The sequence below is a fragment of the Pleurodeles waltl genome, chromosome 10 (assembly GCF_031143425.1).
Source record: "Pleurodeles waltl isolate 20211129_DDA chromosome 10, aPleWal1.hap1.20221129, whole genome shotgun sequence".
NCBI classification, from domain to species: Eukaryota; Metazoa; Chordata; class Amphibia; order Caudata; family Salamandridae; genus Pleurodeles; species Pleurodeles waltl.
Genome location: NC_090449.1, coordinates 602,324,245 through 602,343,165, shown reverse-complemented (window position 1 = coordinate 602,343,165; position 18,921 = coordinate 602,324,245). Strand labels below are relative to the sequence as shown.

The window sequence follows — 18,921 nt, the reverse complement described above, 5'->3', positions numbered from 1 at the left end:
GTAGAGTGGACAGTGAAGGGGAGTGCATAATTGTTAATTGTAGGTTTCCCTCGCTGGCTCGGTCAGTGCTTTTTGGAGAAGTACATAATCACCCTGAGGGCAACTGCAATATCGAGACACTCCCATGGAGTATTTTTACAAGTTCTTTGTTCAACATTATGTGACTTCCACCAGGCAGTTGCAGCAACCGCCTGCTTCCTTTGTCCAATCCAAATCTCCTGTGCTTAGAGGTGGTAGTGTTTTCACAATACCCACTTATAATCAGTTTGAATCCTTACAGGATGGTAAATGACTCATGGAAGACAATTTGCAATTAAAGCCTCCTAATGTGCGAAGTCCCTCTAGTTTCTCCAGTGTTCTTCCTTCCATAAAATGTTCACTGGTGATAGAGGAGCATTTTAGTTCGGACCATCTGGATACAAGTAATGAGGCATTTGATTTAAAATATCTTAGGGAAGGTGACACAGCAATAAAGAACTTATTGAACACCTGTACTAAGTCTACTTAGAGTCTACTAAGTTAATTTTGCAGAACGTTTGCGGGCTTGGGCTGAAAAATGCTAGATCCAGAGTGGTGTGAGTTCATAAATGATTATATCACCTGTTTATTCCAGGAAACCTGGGGACTGGAGCCTATGTATTTTCCAGAATATGTTAACTTTGCCAAGGTGGCAACTTCTTTGGGGATGGGTAGGCCTTCAGACACCTAACACAGGTGAAATCTGCTAAAGCAGGCCAGCTCAGGGAGGTTGAGATTGACTAAACAGACTTGCTTTGTGTTAGACTCACTGTCTCTGGTGCAGCAATATTTTATTTATAATGTATATTCAAGGTCAGATGGTGATACACTGGAGTCCACTGTTTTAGAGAATGCCCATATGTCCTCCATCCCTGCAACAGCAAGGAAGTTAGTGGGTGGTGATTTAAATTGCCAATTTGATCCTCTCATGATTGACAGCTGTCCCTCCTGGGCCAAGAGTATACTGCCTGGTATATACCCGCGTTAGGAATTGCCCCTATTAAGAAGTGGTCCACCAAAGCGATCCAAATCAATCCCCTTACTCCAAATCAGGGATTGCATGCATGTAATGGGAGAACTCTCTCTGAGAAGGAAGGAGTGCATTCATTTAATACAGTCAACCACACTGGTTTTATTGACTATGTATTGTTGGATGTGAGAGCCTGGAAAGACTTAACTGACATGATAGCGACCATAATGCCCTGTCATCAACACTGACCATAACTACTAAGACTCATACTAATGTAAAAAGACAGACAGACAAGAATTGCAGCAAGCTCATAAGCAACGCACAATCCCTATTAGTACCCAATAGTGAAAAAATTCAAATAGAAAACAACAATAATGCTATTAAGTTTCAGTAGGCGTGCAACTTCACCAAAGTTCCTGCTGCAAAGAGGAACTAAACAGGGCTGAAGCAGCCCCACTAGAAATTGTTCTAAGAGGCGGTGCACCGCAAAATGAGCAAATTAATATATAATATAAGAAAGGAACCAATGTTCATATAGTGCAGATGAACAGTCCTTTTTTTAATGTTTCATAGCAGGTCCGAAGTGTTGATTCCACACAATTCCATATATGAACAAGTTAGGACCAAGGGTGATAAAGTAAAAAAGCCATGTGTTCTTGCAATTCCATAGACGAATTAAATGACACTCGGGATGAACAGCCAACGCGTTTCACCCAACAGAGGGGCTTCTTCAGGGCATCAACGGTATCCAGTCAGTGGTGGAATTACAACACTTGGAATTGGAATCAACACTTCGGACTTGCTATGAAACATTAAAAAAAGGACTGTTCATCTGCACTATCGGAACATTGGACTTCGGTTCCTTTCTTATATTATATATTCATTTGCTCATTTTGCGGTGCACCGCCTCTTAGAGCAACTCATACTAATGTATTAGATAAGATTACTGACAGCAGGCTGGTACTCATAAACAATAAACGTAGAATGAAGTGCAGTTGGGTGCAATTGCAGCAGGACTTGAAGGGGACCCACAGCCAGTTTGCTGACTGCCTGGAGGGATGGTTAAGAGCAGACCTTCTAGGGGGTGATAGGGAGAATTTGGAGGCAGGTGTATCAACCAATAATCGGTTATTTTTAAATTTAAGGGAATAGTTATTTTTGTAAAGAGGGTGGGCAAGAGAGTGGGGCGAGGCTCCAACATCTCCGGTACAATAACGCATGCAGAAGAACTTGAGCCATATTGGTCAATACAGTGAAGAGGCAGGATAGATCCCAGATTTTGGCTGCTAGATGTTTCTATAAAAAAAGCATTATTAGATTCAAAAGAGAAGGGGAAAGGGAAAAATGAGCAGGCCTTTTAGAGGCCACTAGAGCCAAGAATAATCGCTCCTTCTAGAACTTGGTTTTGATTGGGAAACGGGATGAAGCACATTCCTTGGACATTAACATCTTCACTAGTGACTGGGTTAAGCACTTTTCTGGCCTCTACTCTCCAAATGGGGAGCAATTGGCCCCCTAGTTGATAGAAAGAGTGGTGAAGTTTTTAGAAGAGAGGACAAAAGCTCCCTGGCCAGCCTTTCTCCAATGACAAACCAAACCCTTGACATTGGAGATCTCAACCCGAAGAACTGCGAAAAGCTATAGGTAGGATCTCACCAAACAAGGCCCCAGGCCTTGACAAGATTCTGGGTGACTTGTTTTTGATTGCCAAGGGTATGGAGTGCTTATTTTTCAATTGTGTTTACTGCCATTATGAAGGGGGCCCCTATTCTACCCACGTGGGCAGAAATGATTCCCATCTATGAAAGGGGCTCTGGAAATTCCCCTACCAATTACAGGCCAATTAGCCTCATCGATTGTGCGCAAACATTATTTAGCAAGGTAGTGTTGGGCAGGCTACAGGACTGGATGTCTTCAAATGATGCTTTAACTCTGCTAATAGACAGGGTTCAGGGAGTCCACTAGAACTCTAGATCAGGTGTTTCGGCTGCAAATGCTGTACTGGAAAGACGTCACTTTGGGCCACAACCGTTTATATGTTGTTTTCATAGATCTCCACTCAGCCTTTGATTAAGTTCCCAGAGACCCTGTGGAAGGTTCTTGCTGCTTTGGATGTACCAAGGTATATATTAGAAATCTTAGTGAGTCTCCATGCTGATAATTATGCACAAGTGAAATGCATAGCCTAGGTGAACTGACGGATACCATCCCTGTGAATCGAGGGGTAAGGGTGTATCCTAAGCCCATCTTTATTTTTATTGTATATTAATGGCCTTAATTGTTATCTAAACCTATGTGATAGTGATGCACCAACGTCCGCAAATCAGAAGGTCCCTGCACTTATGTTTGGGGACGATACTCTACTCTACCCTAAAACACCAATGGGCTTGCAGAATCTTTTGGCTAGTTGTGAAAGTTTCTGTAAAGAAAGTGGTCTAGATATCAACGTAAACACAACGAAGTATATGATTTTGAACCCTGGAAGTTCATCTAAAGCAAATCCAAGGTTAGCGGGAACCCCACTAGAACATGTATGTACATTTGACTATCTGGGTACAACGCTATCGGGATAGCATACTCATATTATGAGGCATAGGCTAAAGTTAGAACAAGTTGTGGGTGGCATTATTAAAACATTATTACCATCGCAGTCCCGCCCTATTCAGCAAGACCAACAAAACTATAACATCCAGGCTCTGGGAACAGCTTGTCATGAAGCAGAACAGTGGGGGCACCTTAGCATGAACATGCTAAGTGCAGTGGAAAATTGCTTTATGAAACAGTTGACTGGCCTCCCCATAGCACCCCCGTGCATCCACTCAGGATGTACTTAGGGCTGAGACCCCCTCCAAGATAAATTAGGGTTGTGCACCCAGCTATATTGGAGAAGAATCTGATTTACACCAGCGATCTCTCCCTACTGCAGGGGTCTAGAGGAGATTTAATCTCTAGCTGGTTCTAGCAGCATTCCGTGGCTAAGGTATGGGAATAAGGCTGAAGAGTCTGATGCTCCCAAGGCAAAGCCAGATCTATAACTAAGTCAGCGGTCAAGCAAGCATATTAGCAATTTAGACTCAGCCCTGCTTTCCCGGACTAGCTATGTGTCTCTGACAGAAGCCTTTCTAAATATTATTGTAGATTTATGTAGGTGGGAGGATTTCTTGAACGAAATGTAACCGCCCCTAGCTAAACGGCTGTACATACAGTTAAGGTATGACACGCTGCCTCTTGGATACTTCACTGCAACCTGGGCACACTCTAAGGGGGCCGCCATGAAGCCCCAATCTGTAATGTGCCGATACCGCAAGGAAACCGTTGAGCATGACCTGTTTTTCTGCCCAGAATTGACACATTGTAGAAGGAATTGGATACTCCTGTTGTGTCAGAACTTAAGTCAGCAATTACAAAGAGGCTGCCAGGATTTTAAGATTTGATAAGTCGTAGAATTTCTTTTTCTGTAAGCAGATTTTTATTGGGAATGTGGACTCTAAGACAAAAGACGCAGGTTAGTCTTGTAGTCGGGGGTGAGGCTCCAGCTTCATAAAGCATAAACCTCATCTTACAAATCAACACTGACCTTGTCCTTTGAACCCTGCTGAGTTTCTAAACCCTGTACCAAGTTGTGGGGAAATTTTAATCCCACCACTGCATTGGACGGTGATCCTTTATAAAACATTTTAGGGTAACAATGTTCACGTACAAGTCACTGATATTTTCAGGTCGATTTAGGATTGTGATGTTAAATGCCATGACTTGTCTTGTTGATTAAGAGTTTGTATCCTGTTACATCTATTGAGAAATTGGGTTCTAATATTTTGCTTTACGCATGATCCACTTTGATATTCTCTGGCTGTTTTATGATTGTGATGTTACATGCCATGACTCCTCTTATTGATTGTGAACCCAGTTGCACATATTGAGGACTTGGGCTCCAATCTTGTGTTTTATTTTTACAACTGTGTTAATGTTTTATCTAATTATTTTCTATGTGTGCTTTTATGGTTTGGTGCTGGAATAAAGCTCGACTTGAAACTTGCCAATTTGGCTTTTCTGTGGTTCACCCGAGATTTTCTGCCTCTTGCTTGCACGATATTTTGGCTGGTCAACCTGTGTGCACTTTAACCCTGATAATCAGTGGTTAGGTGCCTGTGCTCACCCTTTAAACGTGTAAAGATTGGCATGTTCCTAACTGGAATATTTAACCTGACTATAAGTTAATGTCACTAGTGGACTGCAGTATCTATTGTGCCATCAACTATAGTGACCATCAAAAACAGCCTTGATGTATACTGAGAATTCATGGTAGCAGACTGTAAAGCAGATGCATTCACCACTTGTGGATTGTTACTGTGCAGTACTATTGGCTTAGCTACAATATAAGTGAGACAGAATCCCTCATAACAGGCGACTTGTACTGGTTGTGTTCACGTTGGGCAGGCTAATCTTTTTCACATTTATAGTTGAGTGGCGGAAATAAATACCTACTTTTTTTGTAAGAACTGTTATTTTGTAGTACTGTGTAACACTACTGGATCAGCTACGACAGAAGTGAGAAAAAAAGTATTCATAATAGGCTGTGAGTAATTGATAAGGAAAATATGGACTGTACTAGACCCCTATCTGGACTCACATGTGGTTTGAATAGTCAGTTGATTTGTTACTGAGGAGTCTCCAACACTCATACGGGGTTGGAACATCAACAATCATCTGTTGATTTTCAAAGAAATTATATTAATAGGGTCTCTGGATTGTTTTACAGCACTTTACTATGTATGCTCATGAATAATGTGCAAAACCAGGGGGGAGTTGTACAGTGTCTTAAGTCATTTGCTGCAAAAAAAATTTCACTTTTTGCGCCCTGCATTGTCTGCACTGTGTTCAATTGCTCACACACCAATGCATATGAATTGATTACCTGAGCAATTTAGAGAAACCTCTATCAATACAGGTTCTTTTTTTCAACATTCATGTAATGTAAAAGGAACTTTATGTTGCATTAGATGGTTGATTTGTTAGGTTTCCAAAATGTAGAATGAGTCCCACAGGACTAATATTTATGTAATATATAGTGATCCTGGTCTTTGTGGGCATACAGGGTTATCTTAGTCTTGTGTTACATAGTCTGAAACAGGACTCCCAGGACTACTTTTGTAACCAGACGTTGCCAGTTTAAATGCTACAATTCAACCTGTCAAAGGAAACCATTTTGACATTTTATAGCCTTTCTTTTAAATATTAATAAGTCACCCCATGTACGCCTTGTGCCCCACACAGCAGGGTGCATGGTATTTAAAAGTAGGACACACAGAAATGTAATGTTACCTTGTCCTTACAGTAACTAGGACCCAAAAGCTATTTTTCGCGTGGCGGGTTTAGCTGTGCTAATCACAAAACCAGAGTACAGATTAAAAATCCTAATACTGTATCTCAGGAATGGGACTCACTAAAAAAAATTATTAAATAACTTTTTCAACAGTTATTAAAAATACAATTCAATGGTGCAGTCAGATTTCAATAAATACTAAAGAAACAAAGTTTTAGAAAGTTACTTTTTTCCTGCCTGAACTTCCTGGAGGCAAATGATAAATTTAATTTGCTCTCCCACTTGTGCTAGCCAGTAATTCACATTTGAATAAGGTGCAAAGTGCCTCCCAGGAGTAAACAAGGCTGATCTGAAGGAGCAGAAACTACTCCCTTGAATCTGACAGAATATGAAGGCTGGGGCTGTGAGCATCCTTTTACACATTACAGTGCCAAACGCTGCTTAACAGGTCTCAATTAAAAGGAAAGCAGATGCCAACACACTTGGAATTCAATTCCTTACAAGGCAAATCAATTCTTGTGTATCCACAGTCTGGCTGGGAGGACATTAGTAATATTACAGTACATTCCCCACACACGTCTCCAACGCACAGAGCATAAGTTGAGTGGCCGAAGACTTCCGCCATCTTGAAGAGGTCCAAAGTTGATCGGGTTAGCCCTGTGAAGGTTTAACCCATTGATTAGGACGTGCTCCAAAGTCATTCCCACGCACTAGCTTGTGCCAGACAGAATTGTGGTGCCTCAAGGCACCCACCTCAGAACACTGTTGGACCCGAGGAAGAACAGATCAGTGCTGGACATCCTGTCTTTGACCTGAGAGGAACCCTAAAGGACTGTACCTGCTCCCTCTTGTGCCTAGAACAAAGAAGTGGACTCCAAGATGCAGGTGGCTGACTTCCTGTTCAAGCGTTAAGGATACAACAAGAGGCCCTTCATGCAACTGCCAGCTGACAAGTGGAAGCTGGACTTGAACTGGTCCCTGCTGCTGACCTCTGCCTGACACCCTCTGAGTCTCTAAGTGAAACCCCTGAGGTCCTTTGATTGTGCCTGAAAGGACTAAACTCAGAAGGTAAAATCTTTCACCAGGATGAACCTGGTTGGTGTATCCAGCCCGCACTCCATCATGTTCAACCTCAGAATGTGCCTAGGTCTTAGCCTAGAACCACACTGACTATCATTAGCACTTCATGCTTCTTCATACTCTTCCTAATTTTTTTTTTTTTTTAATGGATATCTCCGGTTCCCCTACTTGGATGTTTTCCATTTCGTTTATTAATCGGCACTCTGTCTTTTAATTCTGCTTTGGATTTGTATTGTTTTGCATTTTGATTTCATAACTGTTTTGGTCATGCATCAATACTTTACACATTGGCCCAAGTTATGTCTGTCAGCACTGTGCCGCAACTAACAGGTAGTTGAGCTCAGATTAATTTAGTGGCTTTAAGGGTTCGCCCTGACAAGGGTTGGGAATATTCCTTGAGGTGAGTAGTCAACCACCCCAATTAATGAAGTTTCTTAAAGTGTGCAAATATCAAAGAAAGAGTGGGTGGGCAGCAAGAAAGATGGATGATGTGGACTGAGGGAATAAATGCTATGGATATCTAAGAGATGGGGGGTGGAAGCGAGACAGTGCTGACTGAGGGTGAATTTGAATACAAGTTGAGTGCAATAGGGTAAAACTGTAGACAGGTGATTATAAAGTGGAAAGGGAGTAAGCAAGAAAAGCTAGACGGTGAATGGGGTAAGAGTTGACCACCAGTGAGAGTGAGCATACAGGGCCCTGGACTACGGGCACCATAGACCTTAGCAGCGAGGGAGGCTGCCACGCCTTAACGAGCATGCCACACAGGTGCTTTTAATCAACTCTTCAGTCATACAGTGCAGGACGCTCCCAGGTGAAGACCGAGCCAAGAGCAGCCCACCCACACCCAAACAAGGCCAAGACAAACCCCCCCCCCCCAAACCCTGTCACACCCTCAATCGCCGCCACCGCCCATCCCTCCCCCACTTTCCTGGCTCAAGTTTTTGTGATTGTATTAAGAACTTTCCTTTTATTATCATTATTCCCCAAGGGTAGAGTGTCTGGATTAGTACCCAGAGGAAATCCAACTATGAGTAAGCGGAAACTAACTTAAGGCCTTCCTGGGAAATGTTTGAAGTCCTTAAAAACCACTGAGGCTTTAACTAATTAATGGATGCAATGAGCTTAACAAATAATTGTATTGTAATAGTATTTATATAGCGTTTACTACCCCTGATGAGGTGTTGAAGCACTTTTCGGGGAGTAGCACGCGACTCCAGAAACCAAAAGCAATTAGTGGTAGGTTAGTATAGGGAAATATGAAGACAGTATTAGTATTACGAGTTAATTTGAGCAGAGAATATGTGAGTTTGTTAGTTGGATTGACTAGAGCAATGGAGGGATAGAGGAGGGAAGAATCCAGAAGTGTTGATTGGGAGTTTATAGTAATAGGATAAGGCTTGGGATGAGTAAAGGAGAAATGGAGGAGGAAAGAGTCTGTGGAAAGGGTTAGGGAGATCATAGCAGCAGGAGGGGTTTTGGATGAGTCAAAGGTGAGCTAAATGAGGGAGAACTTAGTAGGGTTGTTTGGAGATCATGGTAGTAAACTGAGGTTTGGGGGTGAGCTAGATATGGTAGAGGAGGGAAGAGCTTAGGCAGGGTTATTTTGGAGATGAAAGTAGTAGAATGGGTTTGGGAGGAGTCAAAGTGGGGATGGAGGATAGATTGATAGAGACACAGGGTGATGGTGAGACCTAGTAAAGATTACAAGAGTAAATTTATATATTTTTTATATATATATATATAAAAAAAAAATATTTTTCTTTTATTTATTATTAATACATATATTTTTACTTTAATTTAATTATTTATATTTTATTTATTTTTATTTTGTTTTTCTCTGGTACAGTAAAACTAGAGTAATAAATAGATATGTAAATTACACAGTAACGGAATATATGTGCAAGGAATTTAATAATGGGTATAATGATATGAGAAGAAAAGTAGTATTGTATAAACAGACTTTCAAGATTTGTAATGACACTGCCAATGAGGAAGAGAGATTGGCTGTGACCAAACACACAGCTAACAAGGCCTTGTGCAGTGCAATAGTAGAAGCGACCGGTAAGTTAATTCCATCCTCTATAGGAGATACATGTTTTTTCCGATGCAGTCCAAGCACAAATAAATTCAAACATCATTGCACAGGCACCCTGAGTCTCAAATCTTTCACTGGAAATAATTGAACTCTCACCTAATCATGATTCAAAATCACCACAGGCAAAAACAAATAATCATAAAGCTGGTAGTAAATATAACCTCTCTTCTAAAGTACACTAGGGCCTCAGGTACTAGTGAAAAGGGTAGCAATTTAAAAGTTACTGAAAAGGAGGAGGGACTTGGTTATAGCAATGAACCTGGGGCTGATTAAAAAAAAGTCCACGCAAAACTGGATAATATAGAAAGGAAGCTCCTACCTGAAATAAGAGAAGTCAAGGAAAGAGTTACAATATTGGAGAATACTGTTAAAGATTTCTCTGGCACTATTCAGAATGGAGTTAAATTGCAAATTGAACCTAAGGCTACCATAGAGAATGCTATTGATGAACTAGAGAATCCAGTACCAGAGGGCCTTGACTATGTGCCACCATTCACTAGAGCAAATAATGCACATCAAATTAAAGACATTCCTAAGGGGCACCCTATTATTCCGTGAATCATTCCAGCAATACCTTGGGAAGTGGCTACTGCATGGCATCAGAGTGAAACCAAATCAAGAACCCCAGTGCCTCCCCCGTATACTTCACATTTACTGCCAGATTCGACTTCCTATGTAATAATGATCTTGAACGATGCCCCAAGCTTGATTCAAACTCCATAGAAAAATTGAAGGACTTAAAAAACAAAGTAGTCCATTTGAGGTCGGACCGTATCTTTAACACTATTTTTTATATCATGAAATAATAATTGTGAGAAGGGTGAATTGGATTGGGTACTCGTGGAAAATAGGTCATGGTGACTGCATTGTAGTCAACATCCAGCACCCAGCGGTCTTAAAGTCACTTCGGTCAAACCTGCATCGTAGACAGCATAAGGTTAATGGGAAGATAACAGATGGAGCACTGGGTTTCTTCTATAAACCACCGGCAAAAGTTCTGCAACATCAAGGGTTTTCGTCTTTGTACCACTAATGTAAGCCCAGAATGGATACACCCTTGATTCATTTTAGTAGATTTGCCCCACTTTATAGTCATAGCGAACAGGATTGACAACTGGGGGTTACTGGGACTGAAGATGAACATAGGGGTTTAGGGGATACAACAGATCAACAAGCTAAAAGGGTTGATAAACCCTATGGTAGCAATAGCAGCAAAACACTTATCTTTTTATGTAAATTAGATGATGTTGATTTATGCTATGTAGTTTCCTCATGTATCTCGCTTGCATTCAAGAGAAAAATCTATTACTTACCTGGAAAGGTTAACATACGAAATAGAATAGTGGAGATAATCTTGGTTGGCTCCAAATTTTTTTTTTTTTAATGCCTTTAACAAATTATCTCTTTCTAAAGCCTGACAGAACTTGCATTGATGCCGCACAGTATAATGTTCATATTGCACCTGTGAAACAAAATGAATATTTTTACAACTTGATTGTTTACAGTGATGATCATTTTTAATATTGCGTTCCAATTGACTCCTTTGTACGGGCGAGCGCAAAGCGCTCCGTCCCGTGTTGTAATCTCTCTTTGGGCTTCAAACCACGCCCACGTCACGCCAGTGTTTTTCATTGGTTTGTGAGTTCGCCTTTTAAAATCTGCTTGCTTTCATTAGTGAAAGGCATGCATAAGTCATGCCTTTTCCGGTGTTTAGCCATCCTCGAGCGCAGCGACCAAGTACTGAAAACATACGAGGCTCCACGTTTTCCGTCCGGTTTCTGGACTACGTTTTCTCTTTTTTCGCAGCATGATCTCGCTGGGCAGAAGTCAAGCGCTTTGTATGACATCGACCCTGTTACATAATTAATTGCACTTTTGCCGGTTACATGCATAATTGCACTTTTGCAGATAGGTTTCACTACGATAACTTTTATTTCCATTTGTGTGTCTGCTTTGCACTAATGGCGGCCATCAGCTTGCTTATGTGAAACTTTAACTTTTCAGTTTACATGGGAAGAAAAGTCCAGTTACTTATGTGAAACTGTTTTATTTTCATTTTCAATGTATGTGGCAAGTAAAGTCTGATTAGGAGTTTACAGCGCTAATTTCTCTAGCTCAAGCAAACGCGAGACCGGTTGCATTGCAAACGCTTGTTTATGTTTGTGATTCTCTGTTTAACTGATTGTTTCATTCTGTTTGTTCCACATGTACTCTAGTCTGATCAGGTATCTGTACTCACCACAGTTTTGACATGTTATTGTTAAGATTAAGATCGAAAGCAATATGTTTAACTTATCTGTTTTTAACCTTGGTGATCATTGCACTTTGTAACAGTCTTGCACTTATGTTTCTTATGTACTTTTAGATTGCTAAAGTTAATAGTTCCTTAATTTGATTATGGTATGATGCTGACTTCATATATTGTAACAAGGCACTGTAACAAATGCGCTGTATCTTTATTATGTGTTATTCTTTTATGAATTTTCGTAATTCGAATTAATATTAATCATGATGAGGACTCACACTCCCCAAAATGCAGTTGAGCAGACTGCAATGAATACAGGAAATGTTAGTAGAGGGTGTTTGTTTGTTTTAGGATACATACGTTTTTTTTTTTTTTTTTTTTTTAAACTTCGGCCTGTGCCACTGTACATCTTAAATAGCAGTCATAAGAAAAGTATGGCTCTTTAAAATAAAGAACGGCATCTGCAATACTCCCTATCCTATTCACTGTTTCTTTGACAAAATGGTAGCAAGGAGCCGTACACACATACATGCATGCATGTTCTGTTGTACCAACATTTTCACATAAATTGCAACAACTGTACTTATATTCAGGTTTATTCCTGAAACTAAAGAATACGATGCTGTATAGACAAAAGTAGTAACCCAATTGTTATAGTGAAATGGAAGGCAAAGCCAGAGTCGAGTAGCCACAGAAATAGGAAACTTAGATGTACCAGGTGCCACCTATCTGCATTCAAATGTGACCTTTTAAGTTATCAGAATTGCCAAAGTATAACAATCGAAAAACAAGCATTTGCAACGCAAAGGGGTCGCGTTTGTGAGAGGTAAAGCTATTGGAATTTTAAATGACAATGTCTTTTACCCATTTGTTTTGGTTTGGAGTTGATGTATGTGGTGTGGAGTGGAAATATGTGGGTTGGATTGGACTTGTTACTTGTGGAATTGTGTATGGTAGAATTGTGTGGCGTGGAGTGCATTTGTGTAGTGGAATTACGTGGCATGATTGTGAGAAAGTAGCCTCTTTCTAGCATGGTTACCCCCAGTTTGGCCTGTTTGTGAGTGTGTGCCAGTGTGTTTTGCCTGTCTCACTGGGATCATGCCAGCCAGGACCCCAGTGCTCATAGTTTGTGGCCTAATGTGTGTGTTGTCAGTAGTGATTGACAGTGTCACTGAGGCTATGCTAATCAGAACCTCAGTGCTTATGCTCTCTCTGGTTTTAAATTTGCCACTGTAGGCTAGTGACTTCATTTACCAATTTCAATTGGCACACTGGACCCCCCCTTATAAGCCCCTAGTATATGGTACCTAGGTACCCAGGGAATTGGGGTTCCAAGAGATCCATATGGGCTGCAGCATTTCTTTTGCCACCGATAAGGAACTCAGACAAACCCTTACACAGGACTGCCATTGCAACCTGCATGAAATAGTGCACACACTATTTCACAGTCATTTTCACTACACTTAAGTAACTTATAAGTTACCTATATGTCTAACCTTCACTTGCTGAAGGTTAGGTGCAAAGTTACTAAGTGTGAGGGCACCCTTTCACTAGCGAAGGTGCCCCCACATAGTTCAGGGCAAGTTCCCAGGACTTTGTGAGTGCAGGGACGCCATTACACGCTTGCACTACATATAGGTCAATACCTATATGTAGCTTCACAATGGTAACTCTGAATATGGCCATGTAACCTGTCTAAGATCATGGAATTGTGTCCCCCCCCCCATTCCAAATCTGGTATTGGGGAGCCAATTCCATGCACCCTGGGGGCTCCACCATGGACCCCCAGTACTGCCAAACCAGCTCTCTGAGGCCTGCACTGCAGCTAAAGCAGCTGCCATCTCACAGACAGGGTTCTGCCCTCCAGGGGTCTGGGCAGCCCAGTCCCAGGAAGGCAGAGCAAAGCATTTTCTCTGACAGCAGGTTGTTACACCCTCCCCCTTTAGAAATAGGGGTTACAGGCTGGAGGGGTAGTCTTCCCCAGCCTCTGGAAATGCTTTGAAGGGCACAGATGGTGCCCTGCTTGCATAAACCAGTCTACACTGGTTCAGGGATCCCCTTGTCCCCTGCACTGGCACAAAACTGGACAAAGGAAAGGGGAGTGACCACTCCCCTGTCCATCACCACCCCAGGGGTGGTTCACAGGGCTCCTCCAGTGTGTCCCAGACTTCAGCCATCTTGCTTTGCAAAGTGTGGGGGCATTCTGGAGGGCTCAGAGTGGCCAATGCAAGCAGGTGACTTCAGAGACCCCTCCTGATAGGTCCATATCTGATAACGTAGCCAATCCTCCTCTCAGGGCTATTTAGGGTTTCTCCTGGGGGTTCTCTTCACATTCTGCTTGCAAGTTTCCTTCAGGAATCCTCTGCAACTACTTCATCCTCCTCTGACCTCGGATCAACTGCAGCCTGCTCCAGAAACCGCTGTAAAAGCAACAAAGTATCCACAAGGGATACTTTAATCTGCAACTTCAGCTCCAGCCGCCAGCAACTGCAACAGTTTTCACGGTGTGAACGCTCTGAGGACTCCCTGTTTTCATCTTGCACCAGAAGGACCGAAGAAATCTTCTGTGGGGTGACGGAGTCACTCCACTGCACCAGCAGGCACCTTCTAAGACGACGACCAGTACCTTTGGACTCCTCTCACAGCGACGAGCATGCTCCTAAGGACACAGAGGTTGGACCCCATCGACAAACTGTCCTGAGGTCCTACTGATGCAATTTGGAGGAGATAAGACCTTGCCTTCCCTGAGAGCAACGGTACCCCTGTGTATTGCGCCTTCTTCACCTCCTGAGGCCTCTGCACACTATTTGCACAATTCCTTCGTGCACAGCCTGGCCCAGGTCCCCAGCACTCCATCCTGCGACACTCAACTCGCTGAGTTGTTCTCCAGTGGCGTGGGACCTTCCTTTGTTGTGCTGCACCAACCGCATTTTGCCCCTCCTTTGTCCCCCATGTCCTGGAACTCCCATGGGTGCTGTCTGGCATCCTGAGGGCTCTCTAAAGTGCAGAGAGCCCCGTCTTCCTCCTCACACAGAGTTGAGGACCCCAGCTCCCTCCGGGGTCCAGCCAGTGCCATTTTGACGCAAAACGCACTTTTATCGTAACCAAGGCTTGTTGTGACTTCGAACACAAAATCACATCTGTAGCCATCTTCACGTCGTGGGACATCCTTTGCATCACGCAGGAACCTGCTGGCATCTTCCTAGGGTGCATTTCTGCAGTCTTCAACTAACAGTGGACTCTTCTTATGCACCCTCTTCTGGGTAGGGCTCCGGTCCTTCCTGGAACTTGTTTCGACTTCTGGACTTGGTCCCCTTCTCTTGCAGGTCTTCAGGTCCAGGAATCCAGCAGTTGTTGTTTGCAGACTTGGTTGGTTACTGCAAAATCCCAATCACGAGGTGTAGTGTGTCCTAAGGAAACTTGCAATACTTTACTCCTGCTTTTCTGGGCTCTGGGGTGGGGTAATTTACTTACCTTTACTGTATTCTTATTCTCCCAGCGATTCTGCACACACTACACTTGTCTGGGGGGAATTAGTGATTCGCATTCCACTTTCTTGGTATATGGTTTGTGTTGCCCCTCAACCTATTTTCTCCCATTGCATTCTATACAATTTCCTATTGTCTGCTTTGTTCTATGACTATTTACTTGTCTAACTTTGTGTATATATTGTGTATAATACTTATCTCCAGAAGGAGCATTGTCTCTAAGATATTTTTGGTACAGTGTCACCCAAATAAATACCTTTATTTTTTATAACACTGGGTATTGTCTGTACTTGTGTATACGTATTGTGTAACTGTAAGTGGTATTGCATGAGCTTTGCATGTCTCCTAGTTCAGCCTAAGCTGCTCTGCTATAGCTACCTCTATCAGCCTAAGCTGCTAGAACACTACTACTTCACTAATATGGGATAACTGGACCTGGTGTAAGTATCCAAGGTACCCACTAAAAACGAGGCCAGCCTCCTACAATGATCTGCAATGGAATTATGTGGATAGTAATTATGTGGTATTGATTTTACTGAAATTATGTAGAGTGGGATTTCTGGTCATTAAGTGTAATTACGTGGAATGGTATTTTGTGTTGTGGAGTGGTATATAGTGCATTTTAATTATGTGGTGTGCTGTTGAATTTTGTGGCATGATGGGGAATTCTGTGCTTTCGTTTGGATGTATCTAGTGTAATTTTGTTGAGTTTAATTATGTGATTTGCTGTCGAATTATGCAGTGTGGAATGGAAATGTGTAGAGTTTAATTGTGTGCTGTGGAAGTGTGTGGCTTTGAGTGAAATTATGCTGATTGGAATTATGTGGCATGGTGTGGAGTGTAATTGTGTGGACTGGGTTACCAAGTTCAAAAACTAAGAAAACAGATCACAACGTGCTTTCACAAACATAGCTCTTACACTCTAGCAAAACAGTGAAATGTTTCCTAATTATTTTCATAATCGTATAACAGAACTAGCAGCCTTTAACAAGTTCCTAGATTGGCATAGTAAATCGTAGGGGGAATGGGCCAGATTAATTGTACTTGCTTTGATATTTTACTTTAAAATAGGACTTGCAACACCTCTAAACGTTTAAAAGGCCACACTTATGAGGGCGTCGAGGGGCTAAATGAAGTTGGAGAACACCTCACTTTAACAAACAGACCTGGATACCTTCAGAAGCGACAAGTTCGCTACACAAAAGTTAATAACATAACAGACTTGTAGGCACGAGGTATTCAACTGAAGGAAACGGATAATGTACAATTCTGAATCTCCAGAGTCATCATATTAGAGCAAGTGAATAACAACCAAATGATAGACGCACACATTTAAGCACCCGTATATATTCTGCAATACTGCGATGTAAAATGAAGCACCTCGTGTCGGCACCTGTTGCCTAGGTTTTATGGTGAAACCACATGCCTGTCAATCATCAGGATGATATAAATCATAACGGTTTGCGGGAGGCTTTTTACGTTCCTGGCAGTGATTACCTTAGTTGAGTGTAAAGTGCACACAGCTTTCACCAGTATATATCCCTGGTATTTTCTGGTGGTGCTCATCTGGCCGAAGTCCGCTGTTATCACAGACAAGGGTAAGTAACTGCTCTTCGACTGCTGCCTTCTGCCCTGTATTCATTTTTCCAGCCACGAAAGGGGGAGGTCATCACGGCACATGTCTGTGCCCCCACTGTGTCAAGGCGCTGGCTGGACATCCCTGCGGGCGAGGAAAGCGCGCAAAGTTTCTGGAATAACCAGTAACAGGGCACCCCATCAGAGGACCTATGAGGATTTGGAAGCACCAAAGGGAGAGTTCTCGGATAAGCCCCAGAATTACAGAAGGCCCCTAGGCATCCACAAATCCTCCAAGTTACTGAGAATGGAACGCAAAAGTAATGTTCACACCGTGTCCGCTCAGAACACTGGACACCTAATTCTCGACATCACTGCCAGTTTTGGGGTACACACGATTAATTTTCTCTCGCTTTCGCTTACATGAGCTCAGAATTTTAAACTGCAAAGCTCACACAGGCATGCAAAATACCGTCTAGACCACTCGCCGACAAACTTTTTGAGCACTGAGCTAACATGGAAAGGAATCTCTTTCTTAGCATATTTTGAGGACACAGTGGAATGGGAAACTCGATCGATGTCAGTGCAAGCCGAGTCAAAGCTCTATGAGCACAAAGGAGACACAAAAGAAGAAAAGAAGTAGTTTGCTCAAAGTAAAACATATTGGCTCTCGTGCAATTATCCATGTAACAGGGTAAGTATGGAAGGCAGTAACGATCCAGCTACCAACAACATCAAGAGATTTTTGAAAGGCAAGCGGAGAAACCAATGAAAACGATGTGCGTGAGGTGGTCATGGTTAAAGCCCACAGATAGATAACACGTTGAAAATCAGCGCTTGCACGCTGCTCCGCTCGACCGAACAACGGAAGGAAGGTACAAACTAAAACTAGATCATGTTGCACTGCTTTTGAGGTCCTTGTGGATAGTACAAGCAGATTGTGCAGAACATTAAACAGCCTTTGCTTTCAATTAAGGACACAGTCAGCCATTTCTAAATTGATTTACCAAAAGCTCATCCATGCTGGTTTGGCATTTTTCTAGATTTATCCTCTTAATTGCCACCTTCTCCTTCTTTGGAATGCAGTAGGCTGCTTGCACAACAGCAGTGGCTCCACTTCCTGAAAGAGAACACAAATTATAGAAGGGGGTTAGCAGTTGTTCCAGATATTTTCCAATATGCTCAATTACATTTCTCGGACCTAAACCTTGTGCTGAATTACCAAAGGAAGGCTGAGATTAACGGGCCTCTACAGTTGTAATATATACAGTACATACATTTGAGCTTTTGAGTCCAGTTTTTTCAGAAAAATTAGTCAAAACCAACAGTTTTGCAACCACATACCTGGTTGCCTTGCATCGGATACAGTTTACTCCTCTTACTAAGTGAATGCTGCATCAATGGCTTCAAAAACCATGGCCGTGTTAAAGATAAGTTCATGTTGAACACGGATGTTAAAAGTGGATTTATCAATTAATGAGAAAAAAAAAAACTCATTTAAGAATCAGAAGGCCCTACAGACAATTGGTGAATATGATTCCAAAGAGAACCTCTTCTATTACAAAGTGGCATACACACCATTCTACCACTTGAACACACATCTCCTATAAAACATAACAAAAGTATACTACACATTCTGTTTTTAAAAGGTTTGGGGTATACACAGTATTTACACTTCATGTCATTCCCTTTTCTTTAGTCAAAAGTAATAATCCGTTAACCATTCCGACGTTTAGAAATTCTTCTTTCAACTGTTAACCTGCTTCTCTACTGGAAGATCATTTTGGTTGCTACTATGTACACAGTCGTCTTCTAGTAAAATCTGCAATCTTTGCCACCTCACTAAATTCTACCACTTGAGAAAACGGGCCTTCATGAACGTCTATGCTCCCCAAACAATAAAAAAGAAGGTCCAAACTGACCTTACAAACCGGACACTTGTGCACCACAGGGTCTGACAGTTAGTGAAAGACGTTAAAGCAGTTATGGAAAGATCACTAAGCGCATACAATTAAGACTTCAGCAGCACATAGTGGCTCAAGCTACAATGAGAGTGAAGGAGTAGTGTCTGGCTTATAAAAATAGAGGTATTAGGCAGGGGTGACCGCTCTCCCCTCTTCTTTT

At 42.1% G+C, this 18,921-nt stretch overlaps 1 protein-coding gene across 2 annotated transcripts in view; it reads right to left on the bottom strand.

The window, feature by feature from the left end:
* OXSR1 (oxidative stress responsive kinase 1) overlaps positions 1-18,921 on the bottom strand; it is a 645,496-nt gene that overhangs the window by 517,894 nt on the left and 108,681 nt on the right. For both annotated transcript variants that reach the window (XM_069211068.1, XM_069211067.1), the window contains exon 2: positions 17,805-17,917. In XM_069211068.1, the coding sequence (XP_069067169.1) occupies positions 17,805-17,819 (15 nt within the window). In that variant the 5' untranslated portion in view covers positions 17,820-17,917. The remainder of the gene's footprint in view (positions 1-17,804; positions 17,918-18,921) is intronic.